The sequence below is a fragment of the Dendronephthya gigantea genome, unplaced genomic scaffold (genome assembly GCF_004324835.1).
Source record: "Dendronephthya gigantea isolate DGI-Jeju-01 unplaced genomic scaffold, DenGig_1.0 000356F, whole genome shotgun sequence".
Lineage (NCBI taxonomy): Eukaryota > Metazoa > Cnidaria > Anthozoa > Malacalcyonacea > Nephtheidae > Dendronephthya > Dendronephthya gigantea.
The window spans coordinates 72,501-90,197 of NW_021163366.1; the positions used below are offsets into that span (position 1 = coordinate 72,501).

General features: G+C 36.6%; 2 protein-coding genes across 2 annotated transcripts in view; one reads left to right on the forward strand and one right to left on the reverse strand.

Annotated features, from left to right (window-relative positions):
* The window catches only part of LOC114542486 (neuronal acetylcholine receptor subunit alpha-5-like), a 40,994-nt gene extending 35,095 nt beyond the window's left edge, over positions 1-5,899 (reverse strand). Inside the window, exon 1 of the mRNA XM_028562021.1 lies at positions 5,884-5,899. The gene's annotated coding sequence lies outside the window, so the exon portion shown is untranslated. The remainder of the gene's footprint in view (positions 1-5,883) is intronic.
* Positions 5,900-13,365: 7,466 nt separating this feature from the next.
* Positions 13,366-16,874, forward strand: LOC114542487. The gene is made up of 2 exons (XM_028562022.1): positions 13,366-13,417; positions 13,545-16,874. Exons 1-2 carry the CDS (start codon positions 13,366-13,368, stop codon positions 16,778-16,780), a joined length of 3,288 nt encoding a protein of 1,095 aa, XP_028417823.1. The 3' UTR covers positions 16,781-16,874.
* Positions 16,875-17,697: the final 823 nt, after the last annotated feature.

Genomic DNA, 17,697 nt, shown 5'->3' on the forward strand with positions numbered 1-17,697 from the left:
AACGGCGGATTAGATATAATAAGTAATTATGCATGTCTGTTCTTATCTAAATTTATTAGGATTCCTATTAAAAAATAGTGGCCTCTCTTGTATATATAGTTGTCACTTTTATAATATAATTTATATATATATATATATTATATTATATATATATTTTATATATTATATATTATATGTATATATATATATATATATATATATATATATATATATATATATATTATATATATTATATTATATATATATATATAATATAATATATATATACACCCATTTGCAAAAACGTTGGCCGCAGATAGATAGATAGATAGATACTCGAAGTCTAATTAGAATTGCATATGATTACATTTGCATAGGATTTCAATCATATTACACCACATATGCAATTTTAATTAGATTTCAGGTATCTATCTATATATCTATCTGCGGCCAACGTTTTTGCAAATGGGTGCATATATATATATATATATATATATATATATATATATATATATATTATATATATATATATTATATATATTATATATAAATTATATAATATATATATACATATATTATTATATATATATTATATATATATATATATATATATTATATATATTATATATTATATATATATATTTACCTAACTAAATGTCATGTCATATTTGCAACAACGCAACGTCTAACCGCTAACGTGAAACTGCGGTTTGCCGCAAACGTCTATCTAAAACTCATTATTGACTACGTGTGCCTGATCATGCAGCTTGATCGGCTAGAGGTAATTACATAAAACTGACAAAAGTTTAAGAATTGTGACAGATTTCCACCATGCATGTCGATCTTTAGTCTGTCAATAATACGGTGTAAGAATTCCTTGACACACGTCGCAATCTTTATTTTGTTCAAAATAATTCCTCATATGGGGATAACTGGTTCGCCTTCACAGAAGTATATTTGAATGCATGCGGCGATAATTTCAAATATCTTTACACATTTACATATCTTTCTCATTCAAACACAGCAACTCGAATTTCCTAGTATTATTAAATGGTTCGTTTAATTTTGGTAAATATTGAAATTTTTGTACATATTCGCTGTTTTAATAGCTGTTTTGTTTTGTTTCGTAATGTAAGCTAATAATATTGTAATATGCATGCATCAGTTCTGTAGGCCTACGTCTGTTATCAGGAGAAGTATAAAATAGACATTAATATAATGAATGTTGAGCTCTTATTAGTAGCTCGTGCATTGACTTACAGAGGCAGCCAATTTTATTGTTTTGTTTTTTTTATTAAAAAACATATAATTCAATCATATGCTTTTAAAATACATGGATCTTCGGTGGTTAGTCGCGCTGAAAACTTAATCAAAACCCAACATAATTTCGCGTTTATCTCAATCTTTGCTAACATGTCAAACTTTTTCAATTTAAATTCATTCTATCAAACGCCCATGTAAATTTTACTAGTATTTGACAAGAATTCAACCGGTCAAGCAGTTCTATTTTATGATTCAACGGTTGAATATTTTGATATGTATATTATAATTATATTTCACGCTCATCACCATGTTATGATTCAACAGCAATACTTCCGCGACGCAGAGTCGATGCCATTGAGAACATGTCAAGGGTGTGTTCACATGATCCAAATTTGCCAGATCCAATGCGCTTCAGATGGATGTTTTATAGTGTGCTGTCTTGTAAAGTGTATGCATGAAGAGCAAATCCGCTGCAGCCAATGCACTGCTGTTCTTACAGTAACTGAGTATAGTCGCTTGTAAAAACGAGGTGTAAACAGTATTTAATTCAAAAAATAACTGAAGCATTAGAAACAGCTAGAAGGAATTTAACCGCGAAACTGTATATTGGATGCCAATTTAAATCAGTGTAACATAAGGTATGGGCGAACGATTTCTAACTAAATGTCATATTTGCAACAACAGGTCAACCTCAACGTCAAACCGCCAACGTGAAACCGCAGTTTGCCGCAAACGTCTATCTAGAACTCATAATTGACTACGTGTGCCAGGTCAAGCAGCTTGAACAGTTAAAGGTAATTAGATAAAACTTACAAAAGTTGAAGAATTGTGACGGATTTCCACCATGCAAATCGATCTTTAGTCTGTCAATAATACGGTGTCAGAATTCCTTGACACGTCGCAATCTTTATTTAATTCAAAACAATTCCTTATATGGGGATAACTGGTTCGCCTTCACAGTAGCATATTTTGTCTCTGGAATGCATGCTTTGATAATTCTAAATATCTTTACACATTTACATATCTTTTTCATTTCAACACAGCAACCCAAATTTCCAAGTGTTATTCAATAGTTCGTTTTATTTTGGTAAATATTGAGATTTTTGTATATATTCGCCGTTGTAATAACTGTTTCGTTTTGTTTCGTATTCTAAGCTAATAATATTGTAATATGCATGCATCAGTTCTGTAGGCCTACATCTGTTATCAGGAGAAGTATAAAATAGAAAATAATATAATGAATGTTGAGCTCTTATTAGTAGCTCGTGCATTGACTTACAGAGGCAGCCAATTTTATTGTTTTTTTTTTATTAAAAAACATATAATTCAATCATATGCTTTTAAAAAACATGGATCTTCGGTGGTTAGTCGCGCTGAAAACTTAATCAAAACCCAACATAATTTCGCGTTTATCTCAATCTTTGCTAACATGTCAAACTTTTTCAATTTAAATTCATTCTATCAAACGCCCATGTAAATTTTACTAGTATTCAACAAGAATTCAACTGATCAAGCAGTTCTATTTTATGATTCAACGGTTGAATATTTTGATATGTATATTATAATTATATTTCACGCTCATCACCATGTTATGATTCAACAGCAATACTTCCGCGACGCAGAGTCGATGCCATTGAGAACATGTCAAGGGTGTGTTCACATGATCCAAATTTGCCAGATCCAATGCGCTTCAGATGGATGTTTTATGGTGTGCTGTCTTGTAAAGTGTATGCATGAAGAGCAAATCCGCTGCAGCCAATGCACCACTGTTCTTACAGTAACTGAGTATAGTCGCTTGTAAAAACGAGGTGTAAACAGTATTTAATTAAAAAAATAACTGAATCAATAGAAACAGCTAGAAGCAATTTAACCGCGAAACTGTATAATTGGATGCCAATTTAAATCAGTGTAACATAAGGTATGGGCGAACGATTTCTAACTAAATGTCATATTTGCAACAACAGGTCAACCGCAACGTGAAACCGCCAACGTGAAACCGCAGTTTGCCGCAAACGTCTATCTAGAACTCATAATTGACTACGTGTGCTGGGTCATGCAGCTTGAACAGTTAAAGGTAATTAGATAAAACTTACAAAAGTTGAAGAATTGTGACGGATTTTCACCATGCAAATCGATCTTTAGTCTGTCAATAATACGGTGTCAGAATTCCTTGACACGTCGCAATCTTTATTTAATTCAAAACAATTCCTTATATGGGGATAACTGGTTCGCCTTCACAGTAGCATATTTTGTCTCTGGAATGCATGCTGTGATAATTCTAAATATCTTTACACATTTACATATCTTTTTCATTTTAACACAGCAACCCAAATTTCCAAGTGTTATTCAATAGTTCGTTTTATTTTGGTAAATATTGAGATTTTTGTATATATTCGCCGTTGTAATAACTGTTTCGTTTTGTTTCGTATTCTAAGCTAATAATATTGTAATATGCATGCATCAGTTCTGTAGGCCTACGTCTGTTATCAGGAGAAGTATAAAATAGACATTAATATAATGAATGTTGAGCTCTTATTAGTAGCTCGTGCATTGACTTACAGAGGCAGCCAATTTTATTGTTTTGTTTTTTTTATTAAAAAACATATAATTCAATCATATGCTTTTAAAATACATGGATCTTCGGTGGTTAGTCGCGCTGAAAACTTAATCAAAACCCAACATAATTTCGCGTTTATCTCAATCTTTGCTAACATGTCAAACTTTTTCAATTTAAATTCATTCTATCAAACGCCCATGTAAATTTTACTAGTATTTGACAAGAATTCAACTGGTCAAGCAGTTCTATTTTATGATTCAACGGTTGAATATTTTGATATGTATATTATAATTATATTTCACGCTCATCACCATGTTATGATTCAACAGCAATACTTCCGCGACGCAGAGTCGATGCCATTGAGAACATGTCAAGGGTGTGTTCACATGATCCAAATTTGCCAGATCCAATGCGCTTCAGATGGATGTTTTATAGTGTGCTGTCTTGTAAAGTGTATGCATGAAGAGCAAATCCGCTGCAGCCAATGCACTACTGTTCTTACAGTAACTGAGTATAGTCGCTTGTAAAAACGAGGTGTAAACAGTATTTAATTCAAAAAATAACTGAATCATTAGAAACAGCTAGAAGCAATTTAACCGCGAAACTGTATAATTGGATGCCAATTTAAATCAGTGTAACATAAGGTATGGGCGAACGATTTCTAACTAAATGTCATATTTGCAACAACAGGTCAACCGCAACGTCAAACCGCCAACGTGAAACCGCAGTTTGCCGCAAACGTCTATCTAGAACTCATAATTGACTACGTGTGCCAGGTCATGCAGCTTGAACAGTTAAAGGTAATTAGATAAAACTTACAAAAGTTGAAGAATTGTGACGGATTTCCACCATGCAAATCGATCTTTAGTCTGTCAATAATACGGTGTCAGAATTCCTTGACACGTCGCAATCTTTATTTAATTCAAAACAATTCCTTATATGGGGATAACTGGTTCGCCTTCACAGTAGCATATTAATTTTTGTCTCTTGTATGCATGCTGTGATAATTTTAAATATCTTTATACATTTACATATCTTTTTCATTCCAACACAGCAACCCAAACATCCAAGTGTTATTAAATGGTTCGTTTTATTTTAGTAAATATTGAGATTTTTGTACATATTCGCTGTTGGTTTAGTTTCGTATTCTAAGCTAATAATATTGTAATATACATGCATCTGTTCTGTAGGCCTACGTCTGTTATCAGGAGAAGTATAAAATAGACAATAATATAATGATTGTTGAGTTCTATGGTAGCTCGTGCACTGAGTTACAGAGGTAGCTAATTGTATTGTTTTTTTATTAAAAAACCTATTCAATCAATTACTTGTATAAAATATGGATCTTCGGTGTTCAGTCGCACTGAAAACTTAATTAAACCCAACATAATTTCGCGTTTATCTCAATCTTAGTCAATATGTCAAACTTTTTCAATTTAAATTCATTCTTTATCAAATGCTTATGTAAATTTTACCAATATTTAATCAGAATTCAACTGTTCAAGCAGTCCTATTTTATGATTCAACGTATGAATATTTTGATATGTATATTATAATTATATTTCACGCTAATCACCATGTTATGATTCAACTGCAATAAGTCCCGCGACGCAGAGTCAATGCCGTTGAGAACATTTTAAGGGTGTGTTCACATGATCCAAATTTAACGGATATAATGCGCTTCAGATGGATGTTTTATAGTGTGCTGTCTTGTAATGTGTATGCATGAACAGCAAATCCGCTGCAGCCAATGCACTACTGTTCTTACAGTAACTGAGTATAGTCGCTTGTTAAAACGAGGTGTAAACGACATTTGATTTAAAAAATAATTGAAGCATTAGAAATAGCTAGAAGCAATTTAACCGTGAAGCTGTCTACTGGATGCCAATTTTAATCGGTCTAACATAAGGTATGGGCGAACGATTGCTAACTAAATGTCATATTTGCAACAACAGGTCAACCGCAACGTCACACCGCCAACGTGAAACCGCGGTTTGCCGCAAACTTCTATCTAAAACTCATTACTGACTACGTGTGCCAGGTCATGCAGCTTGAACGTTTAAAGGTGATTAGATAAAACTTACAAAAGTTGAAGAATTGTGACGAATTTCTCCATGCAAGTCAAACTTTAGTCTGTCATTATTACGGTGTCAGAATTCCTTGACACGTCGCTAACTTTATTTTGTTCAAAACAGTTCCTTATATGGGGATAACTGGTTCGCCTTCACAGTCAGAAGTATACTTTGTCTCTTGCATGCATGCTGTGATAATTTCAAATATCTTTACACATTTACATATCTTTTTCATTCTAACACAGAAACTCGAATTTCCAAGTATTATTAAATGGTTCGTTTAATTTTGGTAATTATTGAGGTTTTTGTACATATTCGCTGTTGTAATAGCTGATTCGTTTTGTTTTGTATTCTAAGCTAATAATAGTGTAATATGCACGCATCTGTTCTGTAGGCCTATGTCTGCTATCAGGAGAAGTATAAAATAAACAATAATATAAGGAAGGTTGAGCTCTTATTAGTAACTCCTGCATTGAGCTACAGAGGTAGCCAATTTTATTGTTTTTTTTTTATTAAAAAAATATTCAATCATATACTTTTATAAAACATGGATATTCGGTGGTTAGTCGCGCAAAAAACTTAATCAAAACCCAACATGATTTTGCGTTTATCTCAATCTTAGCTTACATGTCAAACTTTTTCAATTTTTATTCATTCTTTATCGAATGCCTATCTGTAAATTTTACCAGTATTTAATAAAAATTCAACAATTTTATTCGGTCTAACATAAGGTATAAGTGAACGATTGCTAGCTAAATGCCATATTTGCAACAACAGGTCAACCGCAACGTCAAACCGCAAACGTGAAACCGCAGTTTGCCGTAAATGTCTAACTAAAACTAAATATTGACTACGTGTGCCAGGTCATGCAGCTTGAAAGGGTAAAGGTGATTAAATAAAACTTACAAAAGTTGAAAACATTTAACGAATTTTTAATATGCAAGTCGATCTTTAGTCTGTCATTAATACGGTGTCAGAATTCCTTGACACGTTGCAAACTTTTTTTTGTTCAAAATAATTCCTTATATGGGGATAACTGGTTCGCCTTCACAGTAGCATATTAATTTTTGTCTCTTGTATGCATGCTGTGATAATTTTAAATATCTTTATACATTTACATATCTTTTTCATTCCAACACAGCAACCCAAACTTCCAAGTGTTATTAAATGGTTCGTTTTATTTTAGTAAATATTGAGATTTTTGTACATATTCGCTGTTGGTTTTGTTTCGTATTCTAAGTTAATAATATTGTAATATGCATGCATCTGTTTTGTAGGCCTATGTCTGTTATCAGGAGAATTATAAAATAAACAATAATAATATAATGAATGTTGAACTCTATATGGGCACTGAGCTAAAGAGGTAGCTAATTTCATTGTTTTTTTTATTAAAAAACATATTCAATCAATTACTTGCATAAAACATGGATCGTCGGTGGTCAGTCGCGATGAAAACCTATCAAAAACCCAAAATAATTACGCGTTCATCTTAATCTTATTCAACATGTCAAACTTTTTCAATTTAAATTCATTCTTTATCAAGTGCATATGTAAATTTTACCAATAATCAATAAGAATTCAATTGTTCAAGCAGTTCTAATTTATGATTCAATGGTTGAATATTTTGATATGTTTGTATCCACCGGCTTATGCAACTGACCCCTTGAACATGGTCAATAGGGTAAAGTGTCTCGATGAAAGTTCAAGGATTACACTGATTAGTATTCTCTAATCATGCCGACGGACACGTTCACCGCTGTTTTTCGTGCGTATGCGTTAAATAAATCCTTTCAACCGCATGATATTAAGTTAAATTACATTACAAATATTTAACTTGCACCGAAGGACGTATGCGATGTTATGTAAATGTGCAAACATATTACAACTTCTTCATTGTGGTTAAAAAACTGTTAATCTCAGAGTCGTAGCCGTTACTATACGTTAATAAAACAATAAGAGAAATTATTTAAAAAACCATTCATATAATATTTATGTAATGTGATTTATTTACGCATAGATATATTGTCAGCCATGAATTTTGCACACCTGTTACGCAAGGCTTTATTATGTTTAGTTATATGCATACAAAAATAGTATAAAAATAGGAAATATCACCTGCCGTGCATGGATGAGTAATTGATTATTGCCACAAAATGCATGGGTAAAATAATTTTGGCCTTTCGCAAATATCAATTATTTTTCCTTCTGCAAGCTTGACAGTTTGAGTAAATAATTAATGTAGTATTAATCTTAGTGTCCATCAGTTTGACCGATCTGTCGTTTTTAGGTAAACAGTGGGTTTGGGTAAACATGTAAAGTTTACATACCTTAAAAGCCCAAGCGAAGCGAAATTTTATCTTAAAAAACAGGATGCCTTAGGCAGCTGCAAAGTTCGTATGTCAATCAATTGTGTAAAAAATAATGCGCGGTCGAGCATTTTATGGGTTACGTCAGAGAAAGTTTAAATCGATTAAAGTAGTAGTATAAATAGTTAAGTTATAAAATAAGGTTCACAGAAACAATGTTTGATAGTTTTAATGCATGTTGATGATAAACATTTTAAGTTGTGAACAAGTTTTAGTATTGATCGATTGAGCGAAAGACCAACTCGACCACTGCGTCAACGCCTTAAATAAACAAAATATGAGAGCTGGAGCGAGCTTCTAAGACCAACCCACTGATTACATGTACAACGCTGATTGGCTGGATAAGGATCAGCCCACTTGGTTGATGACGTATGCAAGAGTCACTGAACCCTCATTATAAAAGGGCGTGCACAGCACCTGAACCTTCAGTGGACTGACGGAGTAAAGATTAACTTATGAAACGTTAGAAACTCAACCTACAGAACAACGACCGAAAGACAAGAACGCAAAACGACGAAGATCGAGAAGTAGAGAAGAGAAGACGGAAGAGAACATTATTGAACTGTAGTAAAACCTTGTAAAGATCTCCTACCTCGCGTATAGAGAAAATAAAGACTTTCAAACAACTTGGTGGAGGAACGGCCTCATGAGCAACCCGCAGGAACCGTACGTTCGATACATTCCTGTAGTATTTGTGCCAACGCCAACCGAAACGAACCCGGTAACAACCGCCGCCACCCAAACAGCAACGACAACAACAAAAGACGCGGCGACCCAAACGGAGAGTCCGTTAAGTTTGGAATTGGGGAGTATATGCGAAAATTGCGACTCGAAGTTCCAAAGTCCCGCTACTGTGAGCCAGAATATCGTATAGTTCCAGCTGGATACGAAGACGATTCGGAAGACGAACTACTCCCAGTGTTGAGCTGGTCGTAAGTTGGCATATTGACTAAATCGATCAATTTACATACTTTATATCTGTATAATAACGTTGCTCTATATCTAGTCTAGTAATATGTTTTACATATAAAAGAGAGTTTTACAGTTTAATGAGCGTAGCAGAATCTAGTTCTGAAAACGACGAGCCAATTGCTAGGCGAACGCGATCTCATAATATAGGTTCTCTCGGGTTGGACCCTGCGCGTTGGTGTACACGAAACTGTACATCTTTGGGTGGGAACGAGCCTTCTGTTCTTTTGGATACTTCTGATTCAGATACTTCCCTCTCTTCATTGTCATACTTAGAAACCGAATTTCCTGCTTTCCCCAGGGCCCCAATAATGGATGAGCATGCCCAAGCCTTACCACAGGGTCTCCTCGAATTACTACAACAAATGACCGACAGACTACAGGAACAACAAAATCAAATTGTAGGGGCGCCTCCCAGAGCTAGTGGTCTTCCACCGCCAGTTTTTCGTGGTTCCCCCACTGAAGACTACGATGAATGGTTACAAAAATTTAACAGTTACGCTACATTTAATGGGTGGACCCCTGAGCAACAGTTAAATGGGTTTATAATGTTTCTTGGTGGTAGCGCGCTACGCGTTTGTCAGCGTCAAACTGATGAAGTTCGCGCAGATTTAGAAGCGTTACAAGATGCTTTAAGACAAGTATTTGTATCACCACATCAACAGTTCCTCCGGCGCCAAGAACTAAATAACCGCACGCAAGGTCCAGTAGAGCCGCTTGAAAGTTACCTTGATGATGTTGACGCTAGAGCAGCGCGATTACAGCTTACAGATGCAGAAACTATGCAATGTTTTGTTCAAGGACTACGTCAAGATCTGAAAGAGCATGTTATTTTGCAGCTACCAGATACATATGCCGCCGCTGTTGATGCCGCGCGTTTGAAAAATTCGCTTTCGCATCCAATAACTGCAGCTCTAACAAGCCCAAGTTCGCGTACCTTAACGCCTATAGATTTTGTTTCGTCGCACTCAACAGCACACGTTCAAACAACACGTAATCCTCATAGCCATTCTGATCAGTTTCCGAATTACGTTACTCGTGAAGAATTTACGAGGTTACAAAATCAAGTTCAGGCTACTTCGCCGATTCCAAGATCGAGAGTAGGACCGGCACAATTAGTTTCAAATGCTTACAATACTTCACGTAATCGTCGCACTACGGATGGGCGACCAATTTGTAATCGTTGTAATAGAGTCGGGCATATTGCAAATCGATGTTTTGTAAATTTGAACCGCCCAAATTTCTCACAGGGCCGAACAAATCTTAATGCGCCCAGAGGCTCATTATTTCAGCCGCAACATTACACACAGGGACAAACTGTAAGAAACAACTTTCAAAACCACCCAAAATCAAACCTTTATTCAGCAAGGCCTACCCGCTTTCCAGCATTGCCACCACCTCCCCCACCCCCACCGCCGATGAATGTATACAGCAAGAAGCTGCATATACCTCTAATCCATACCACGACGAACCCTGTTTTCTCTTTGCACGGAAACGTCCAAATCCAAATAATACATATATTTGTCAGAAACTTCGCAAAACATATTATTTGACTGTGGCTGGAAAAATCGAAGGCATTGATACTAATATTCTCATTGATACGGGTTCGGCTATTACCGTTATTAATCAAGCTTTCTGGGAGAAAATTCGACAAAATTCGAGATTGGCTTTAGGAACATCTGGGCAATGTAAAACAGCGCAGACCGCGAGTGGTGAAATAGTTCAGGTTTTAGGTGATGTAAATCTGGAATTTCATATAGGCAACACTAGTTATATGGTAAAAACATGTGTTTTACCTAAGCTTCATTACATCGCTATTTTAGGAAAGGATTTTCTTGAGCGCTTTGATTGTATCATAGATTTTAAATCTGGGTATTTCAAAATTGATCGTGACAATATTGTTATGCTTAATACACCTAGTACGCGTCAAATTGAGACTACCGACCACGAACCAACAGTCGAAATAACGAAAGACCCATTACCATTCGCAGATGTAGAAACTGAACCTCATGAGAATTCAGGATATATCATTTATGCAGCTGATACTCATGTTATTCCTCCAAATTCAGAATGTGTCATCCCAGCAACATTTAAGGACAATTATATAACTGAAATAACGGGTTTGATTGAGGTTAACTCAAATTTACCGAAGCGATTTAATGTTTGTGGCGCCGCAGCGCTTGTGTACGTATCCCCATCAGGTCTTGTCCCCTTTCGGTTGGTAAACCCTACTGAAAAACCGGTTAAAATTTATAGGTATACTACGTTGGGCACGTTTTTTAAACAAAGTGAGATTAGCAATATTATGTCTTTATCAGCAGAACAAACATATAACCATGATTTATCCACTGAGCAGAATTCTTTAGCTGAACAAACAGATGATGAATTTGACATTTCACCAGACCTGACGACTGATCAATTGAATGCATTACATGGCTTTTTATCAGATAATGCAGATATTTTTTCGCAAGGCACACACGATTTAGGAAGAACTTCCATTGTTAGACATCAAATTTTTACTGATGGTTCTCCACCTATACGACAGAGACCATATCGCACTGCACCAACACAACGTGATACGATAACCGAACATATTCAGACAATGCTTGAGGCCAACATTATTGAACCTTCAGTCAGCCCATGGGCAAGTCCAGTAGTGCTTGTAAAGAAAAAAGACGGTTCAACTCGTTTTTGTGTTGATTACAGGAAACTGAATGCTGTAACAAAAAAGGACTCTTATCCTTTACCACACATTCAAGAATCATTGGACTTATTAGGCCAAACACAATTCTTTACCACCTTAGATTTGTTTTCTGGCTATTGGCAAGTAGAAATGGACGAATCGTCCAAAGAATTAACTGCATTCACCACTTATGATGGCCTATACCAATTCAATGTACTGCCTTTTGGATTATGTAACGCCCCGTCTACGTTCCAGCGGTTGATGGAAAACGTTTTACGCGGACTAAACTGGAAAATATGTCTGATATACATCGATGACATAATTATATTCTCGCATTCCTTTCAAGAGCATCTACAACATTTGAATTTGGTATTTTCGCGCCTAAGACAAGCAAACATTAAACTTAAGTCTACTAAATGCCATTTTGCATTTTCTAAAGTCAAATACTTAGGCCACATTGTTTCGAGAGAAGGAATTCAGCCAGACCCAGATAAAATCAGCGCAGTAAAAGATTTTCCTGTTCCAAAAAAGATTAAGGATATTCGTAGTTTTCTTGGCTTAGCTAATTATTATCGTCGCTTTGTGAAAGACTTCTCAAAAATTGCCAAACCACTGACGCAGTTACTCCATAAGAATGTAAAATTCCAATGGACCGATGCTTGTCAACTAGCTTTCGATATCTTAAAAACGGCATTAATATCAGCTCCAATTCTGTGTTACCCTGATTTCACAAAACCATTCGATCTTTATGTGGATGCAAGTTTAGACGGATTAGGCATGACTCTAGGACAAATACAAAACCACCGGGAAGTTGTCATTGCATACGCAGGGCGCAGTTTAAATTCGGCAGAGCTCTCGTATTCCGCTACAGAGAAAGAAGCGTTGGCAGTAATCGACGGTATAAAGAAATTCCAACCGTATTTGTATGGGCATAAGTTCACGGTTCACACAGATCATAACGCTTTAAAATGGCTTATGAGTGTCAAAGATGTCACCGGAAGATTAGCGCGTTGGTCGTTATTTATCCAGCAATTCGATTTTGAAATAAAACACCGCCCAGGCATAGCTAATGGCAATGCTGATGGTCTTTCGCGACGCGCTTATCCAAGCACTGATACCTTAGCTGCTTTAAAGCCTGTCCCAACTGAGCTAGCACGAATTCATGAAATGCAACGAAAAGATGCGGATTTGGCACCACTTATTACATATCTAGAAACAAAAACACTGCCAGGCGATGAGAAAAGTTCCAGAACTATTTTACATCAAGCGGACCAATTTCTATTAGACGAACATGGCTTACTGCATCATTTGTTGACTCCGGCGGGGCGAAATCGTCCCGATACTAAAATTCAACTAGTCATACCCACTCCCTTGCGTTTCGAAATATTAAAATCATTTCATGATAGCCCGCTAGGCGGACATTTAGGCTTAGAAAAGACGTACGAGAAAATTAGGACGCACTATTATTGGTCCGGTATGTTCACTGACATACAGCATTGGGTAAGGTCGTGTATTGATTGTCAAACGCGTAAGACACCGCGAAATAGGATTAAGGCTCCTTTATTACCAATTCCTGTCGACGGAGCGTTTGATAGAGTCGCTGTGGATTGCTTAGGGCCATATCCGGAATCGTATTCAGGCAACCGATATTGTAGTGTTTTCAGATTACCTTACACGTTGGCCAGAGGCATTTGCAGTTTCGACAATTGAAGCCTCAGTAATAGCTAAATTGCTTGTGAATGAAATATTTTGTCGACATGGAGCGCCAAAAACGTTGCTTTCAGATAGAGGTAAAAATTTTCTGTCAAAGTTAATCCGTGAAGTATGCGGTCTCTTAGATATTAAGAAACTGAACACAACCGCCTATCATCCACAAACGGACGGGCTTGTCGAACGATTTAATAGCATTATTTCACAATCATTATCAATGTATGTGTCGGCAAATCAAAAAGACTGGGATGAGTTTTTACCATCAATATTGTTCGCGTATAGGACCTCACCACAGGCGACAACTGGGGATTCCCCATTCTATCTCCTATATGGGCGCGAACCACGCTTACCTATAGATGTCAATATATTACCGCCGCAAACTGATAAGCTCTCGACATCCATTGCGGAGCACAGGGCCCGTATCGTCTCTCAGTTAGAGGAAGCGCAGCGATTAGCTAAAGCAAACACAGAACGAACACAACAACAAATGAAAGCCCGCTATGATTTAAAGTCGAAACCAGATACCTATAGAATCGGACAACGAGTCTGGGTATTTACCCCAAAGACCCAAAAGGGTTTGTCAAAGAAATTGTTACATTGTTGGCATGGTCCTTATCGCATTGCGGAGAAAGTATCACCTGTCAACTTTAAGTTGAGGAATTTAGCAAATCGCCTAATCGCGACACCAGTACATGTCAATCGTATGAAACTCTTTTATGACGCAAATGAGCGACCAATTGAGCCTCCTAATGACTTAGTTGATGATGATTTTAGTATGCGCGAAGACGATATTCCACTTGACAGCTTTGAGACCACAAGCGACACTGAATCACACCCTGACGAGGAAACGCAAGAAATAACGTTGAAAACGCATGCCTCAAATGTGCCTAATCAGCCAGATCATTCTAATGACGATGAAATATACCAAATTGAAAAAGTTTTAAAGACACGCTTAAGAAAGGGTCAGAAAGAATACCTAGTAAAATGGTTAGGTTTTCCGAGTGAACAAAATTCGTGGGTGACAGAATCTGATATGGTAACACAAGAACAACCCTCTATCAACTCCTTGACCTTGACATCGAACCAGCAGCGGAATTCCAAGTTAGCACAACGCATTTTCAGATCAGTATATCATCTGGTCGCAATATTGATATTACTAGTAACATGTATCACAATAGGGTCTGCTCACCCCATTAATCTTGGACCTCTTTACGACTGTTCACGCGTATACCATACCGCACTATATAAGTTTACCGATTATTCACATTGTGAACATGATATGCACCTAAGTGATTCTAAAGTTAAATATTTCGAAGCTGATGTTTTGCAATATTCGCCAAGGAGCTCCAGTTTGCCTATTTTTCATTGCACTGCCCAACGATTACGGATGACGTGTTCTGAAAGTTTTTTCGGTCACAAAAGCAGACATCATACCTTGCATACAATTTCGGTTTCTAATCGCGAATGTATTAAAGCGGTAATTCATCATAAGACACGCTATGGAAAACTGAAACAGCATTCACATGGAGAATGGCGAACTCATACCCCTGATTCATATAGCTGTAAGTGGCTGAAAACTAGGACGAATACTTATATTCATTTTCGAGTGATTCAATATTTAGCACGACTTACAGGAAAGGATAGGTATATTCAACAGCACTTGACACATACTCATTGTCGTTATTCTCGATATTACTGTCGACCCCGCGAAAAACCTAAAAGTTCGATTGTTTGGAAAAAACTCAGGCACCATGATACCCGGTTGTATCATTCGCTTGGTAAATTTACAGCGCATCGCATTGATAATTATATACTTATTCCATCCTTGAGCATAAGTGGCACTGTTGTGAAAACCCGCGAAACGACAATTATGGTTCTTGATAGCGGATACGTTATAATTAATCTAGCACATCGTAACAGCACATTAGTACAACTCGAAAACAAATTGAAGTCATTAAAAATCAAGGATGTACACCTTAAAATACCCGGTCAAGGTGCAAGAAGGCTTGCACGCGTGTTCTCCATACAAGTTAACTTATTCGTTAGTCATTTAGCGGCCCTGTCGGAACAGGAACGTATCAACATGATTCGTGCATGGGAAAACGTATGTCGCCAACGCCAACAAATGTCTAGGATATATAGGTGGGCAATTGAAAATTTCCCCCACAGTAGCTCTCGATGGTTCTCTAGTAGAGAGGGGCACACAATTAGTCCATATGGAGATGCATATCTGTTGAGTCAATGTTATAACGAAACTGCTTATACCTTAATTTTAAATCGCACTTATAACGGCACATGTTATTCAAAGTTTCCGGTTTATCTCCATACAAACAAACAAATTAGGTATTTGTCACTTACCGAACGCCGACTTAACAGTCATTCTAAAGCAATACCGTGCGATAATATTCCGGACGCCACATATATTGCTGATCATTTAGGAACTTTGTGGTATATCGACCGCAATGGCACTGCGTCTAAAACCAATTATACCAAGACTTATTTACCAGCGTTCTCCAATGCCATACTAAAACTTGGCGATATTAATCCCCGATTATTAAGATACATTCCAGAGCCATTTGAAACATTTTCACTCCTTGATGTTCTTGCGCAGACCCAAGAAACAATAGAACAATTAGACAACATACGAGCAGCAGACGAGGGTAATAACGTCGCATTAGGCATAGGCAAAATCATTGGCATTACTCTATCAGGTATATCTTCCGGTGGAAGTCATATCATAAAGGCTGTAGGATCAGCGTTACATGACGGATTAACGGGCCTTGGCAATCTCGATGAAAAAGTCATTACCAGCTTAGGCAAAGCCACAGGAAACGTTATAGATTCATCCGGTCGCGCATTTGAGCACGCTGCCCGTGGCGCAGGTGGATTCTTTCATGATGTTTTGGGAGGTTTAAGTGGTTCCCTACTCTGGGGTGCGCTCGTACTTTTGACAGTATTCTGCCTTTATCAATACATACTGAAACAACGGAACTGTTTTCAAAAATCTGATACATCAGCTGACGTTGATCAAACTGACATTAACCAAGGTGACGTTGACGTTGAGATAAACAACGATCAATATGAGTTACAGGACATGACAATGCAGAACGAATGTGTAGATTGTGGGTTGCCCCGATGCCCATCCGTTTCTAACAACTTGTCCCAGGAGTCATCCGTTTAGGAAGGCAAGCAGTTTCGCCCCTGCCTTCATGTAAATAGTTGTTTTCGTCTATATTGTGCTACGCTTAGTAAACGGAATATTCTAAATTGTAGATTACCCCTTGAGGTACATATAGGCATAAGAAATTATATTCAGATCAGTTGTATCTCGTCGTATAATCGATTATGTAGTGTTGTCATAGATTAAAACAACACGTGCTATGTGTATAGTCTCAGTTATTAGGCATTTGGTAATATGCCCGTGATAGCCACGCCGAGCTAAGAAAAATAGTTGGGAAATTGTAGAGACATATATGTATGGTATTTAGTTAACTTAAGTCGTTATAGCTCACACGAAGCTGGGGACAGCTTATTCTAGGTGAGGAGGATTGTTACGCAAGGCTTTATTATGTTTAGTTATATGCATACAAAAATAGTATAAAAATAGGAAATATCACCTGCCGCATGGATGAGTAATTGATTATTGCCACAAAATGCATGGGTAAAATAATTTTGGCCTTTCGCAAATATCAATTATTTTTCCTTCTGCAAGCTTGACAGTTTGAGTAAATAATTAATGTAGTATTAATCTTAGTGTCCATCAGTTTGACCGATCTGTCGTTTTTAGGTAAACAGTGGGTTTGGGTAAACATGTAAAGTTCATACCTTAAAAGCCCAAGCGAAGCGAAATTTTATCTAAAAAACAGGATGCCTTAGGCAGCTGCAAAGTTCGTATCAATCAATTGTGAAAAAATAATGCGCGGTCGAGCATTTTATGGGTTACGTCAGAGAAAGTTTAAATCGATTAAAGTAGTAGTATAAATAGTTAAGTTATAAAAAAGGTTCACAGAAACAATGTTTGATAGTTTTAATGCATGTGTGATGAAAACATTTTAAGTTGTGAACAAGTTTTAGTATTGATCGATTGAGCGAAAGACC

Bases quoted from the DNA above. Each gene is read 5' to 3' on its own strand.
- LOC114542487 (XM_028562022.1), top strand. From the start codon at position 13,366: ATGTTCACTGACATACAGCATTGGGTAAGGTCGTGTATTGATTGTCAA. The intron at 13,418-13,544 runs GTAAGACACCGC...CCGATATTGTAG, and splicing joins GTGTATTGATTGTCAAACGC to TGTTTTCAGATTACCTTACA.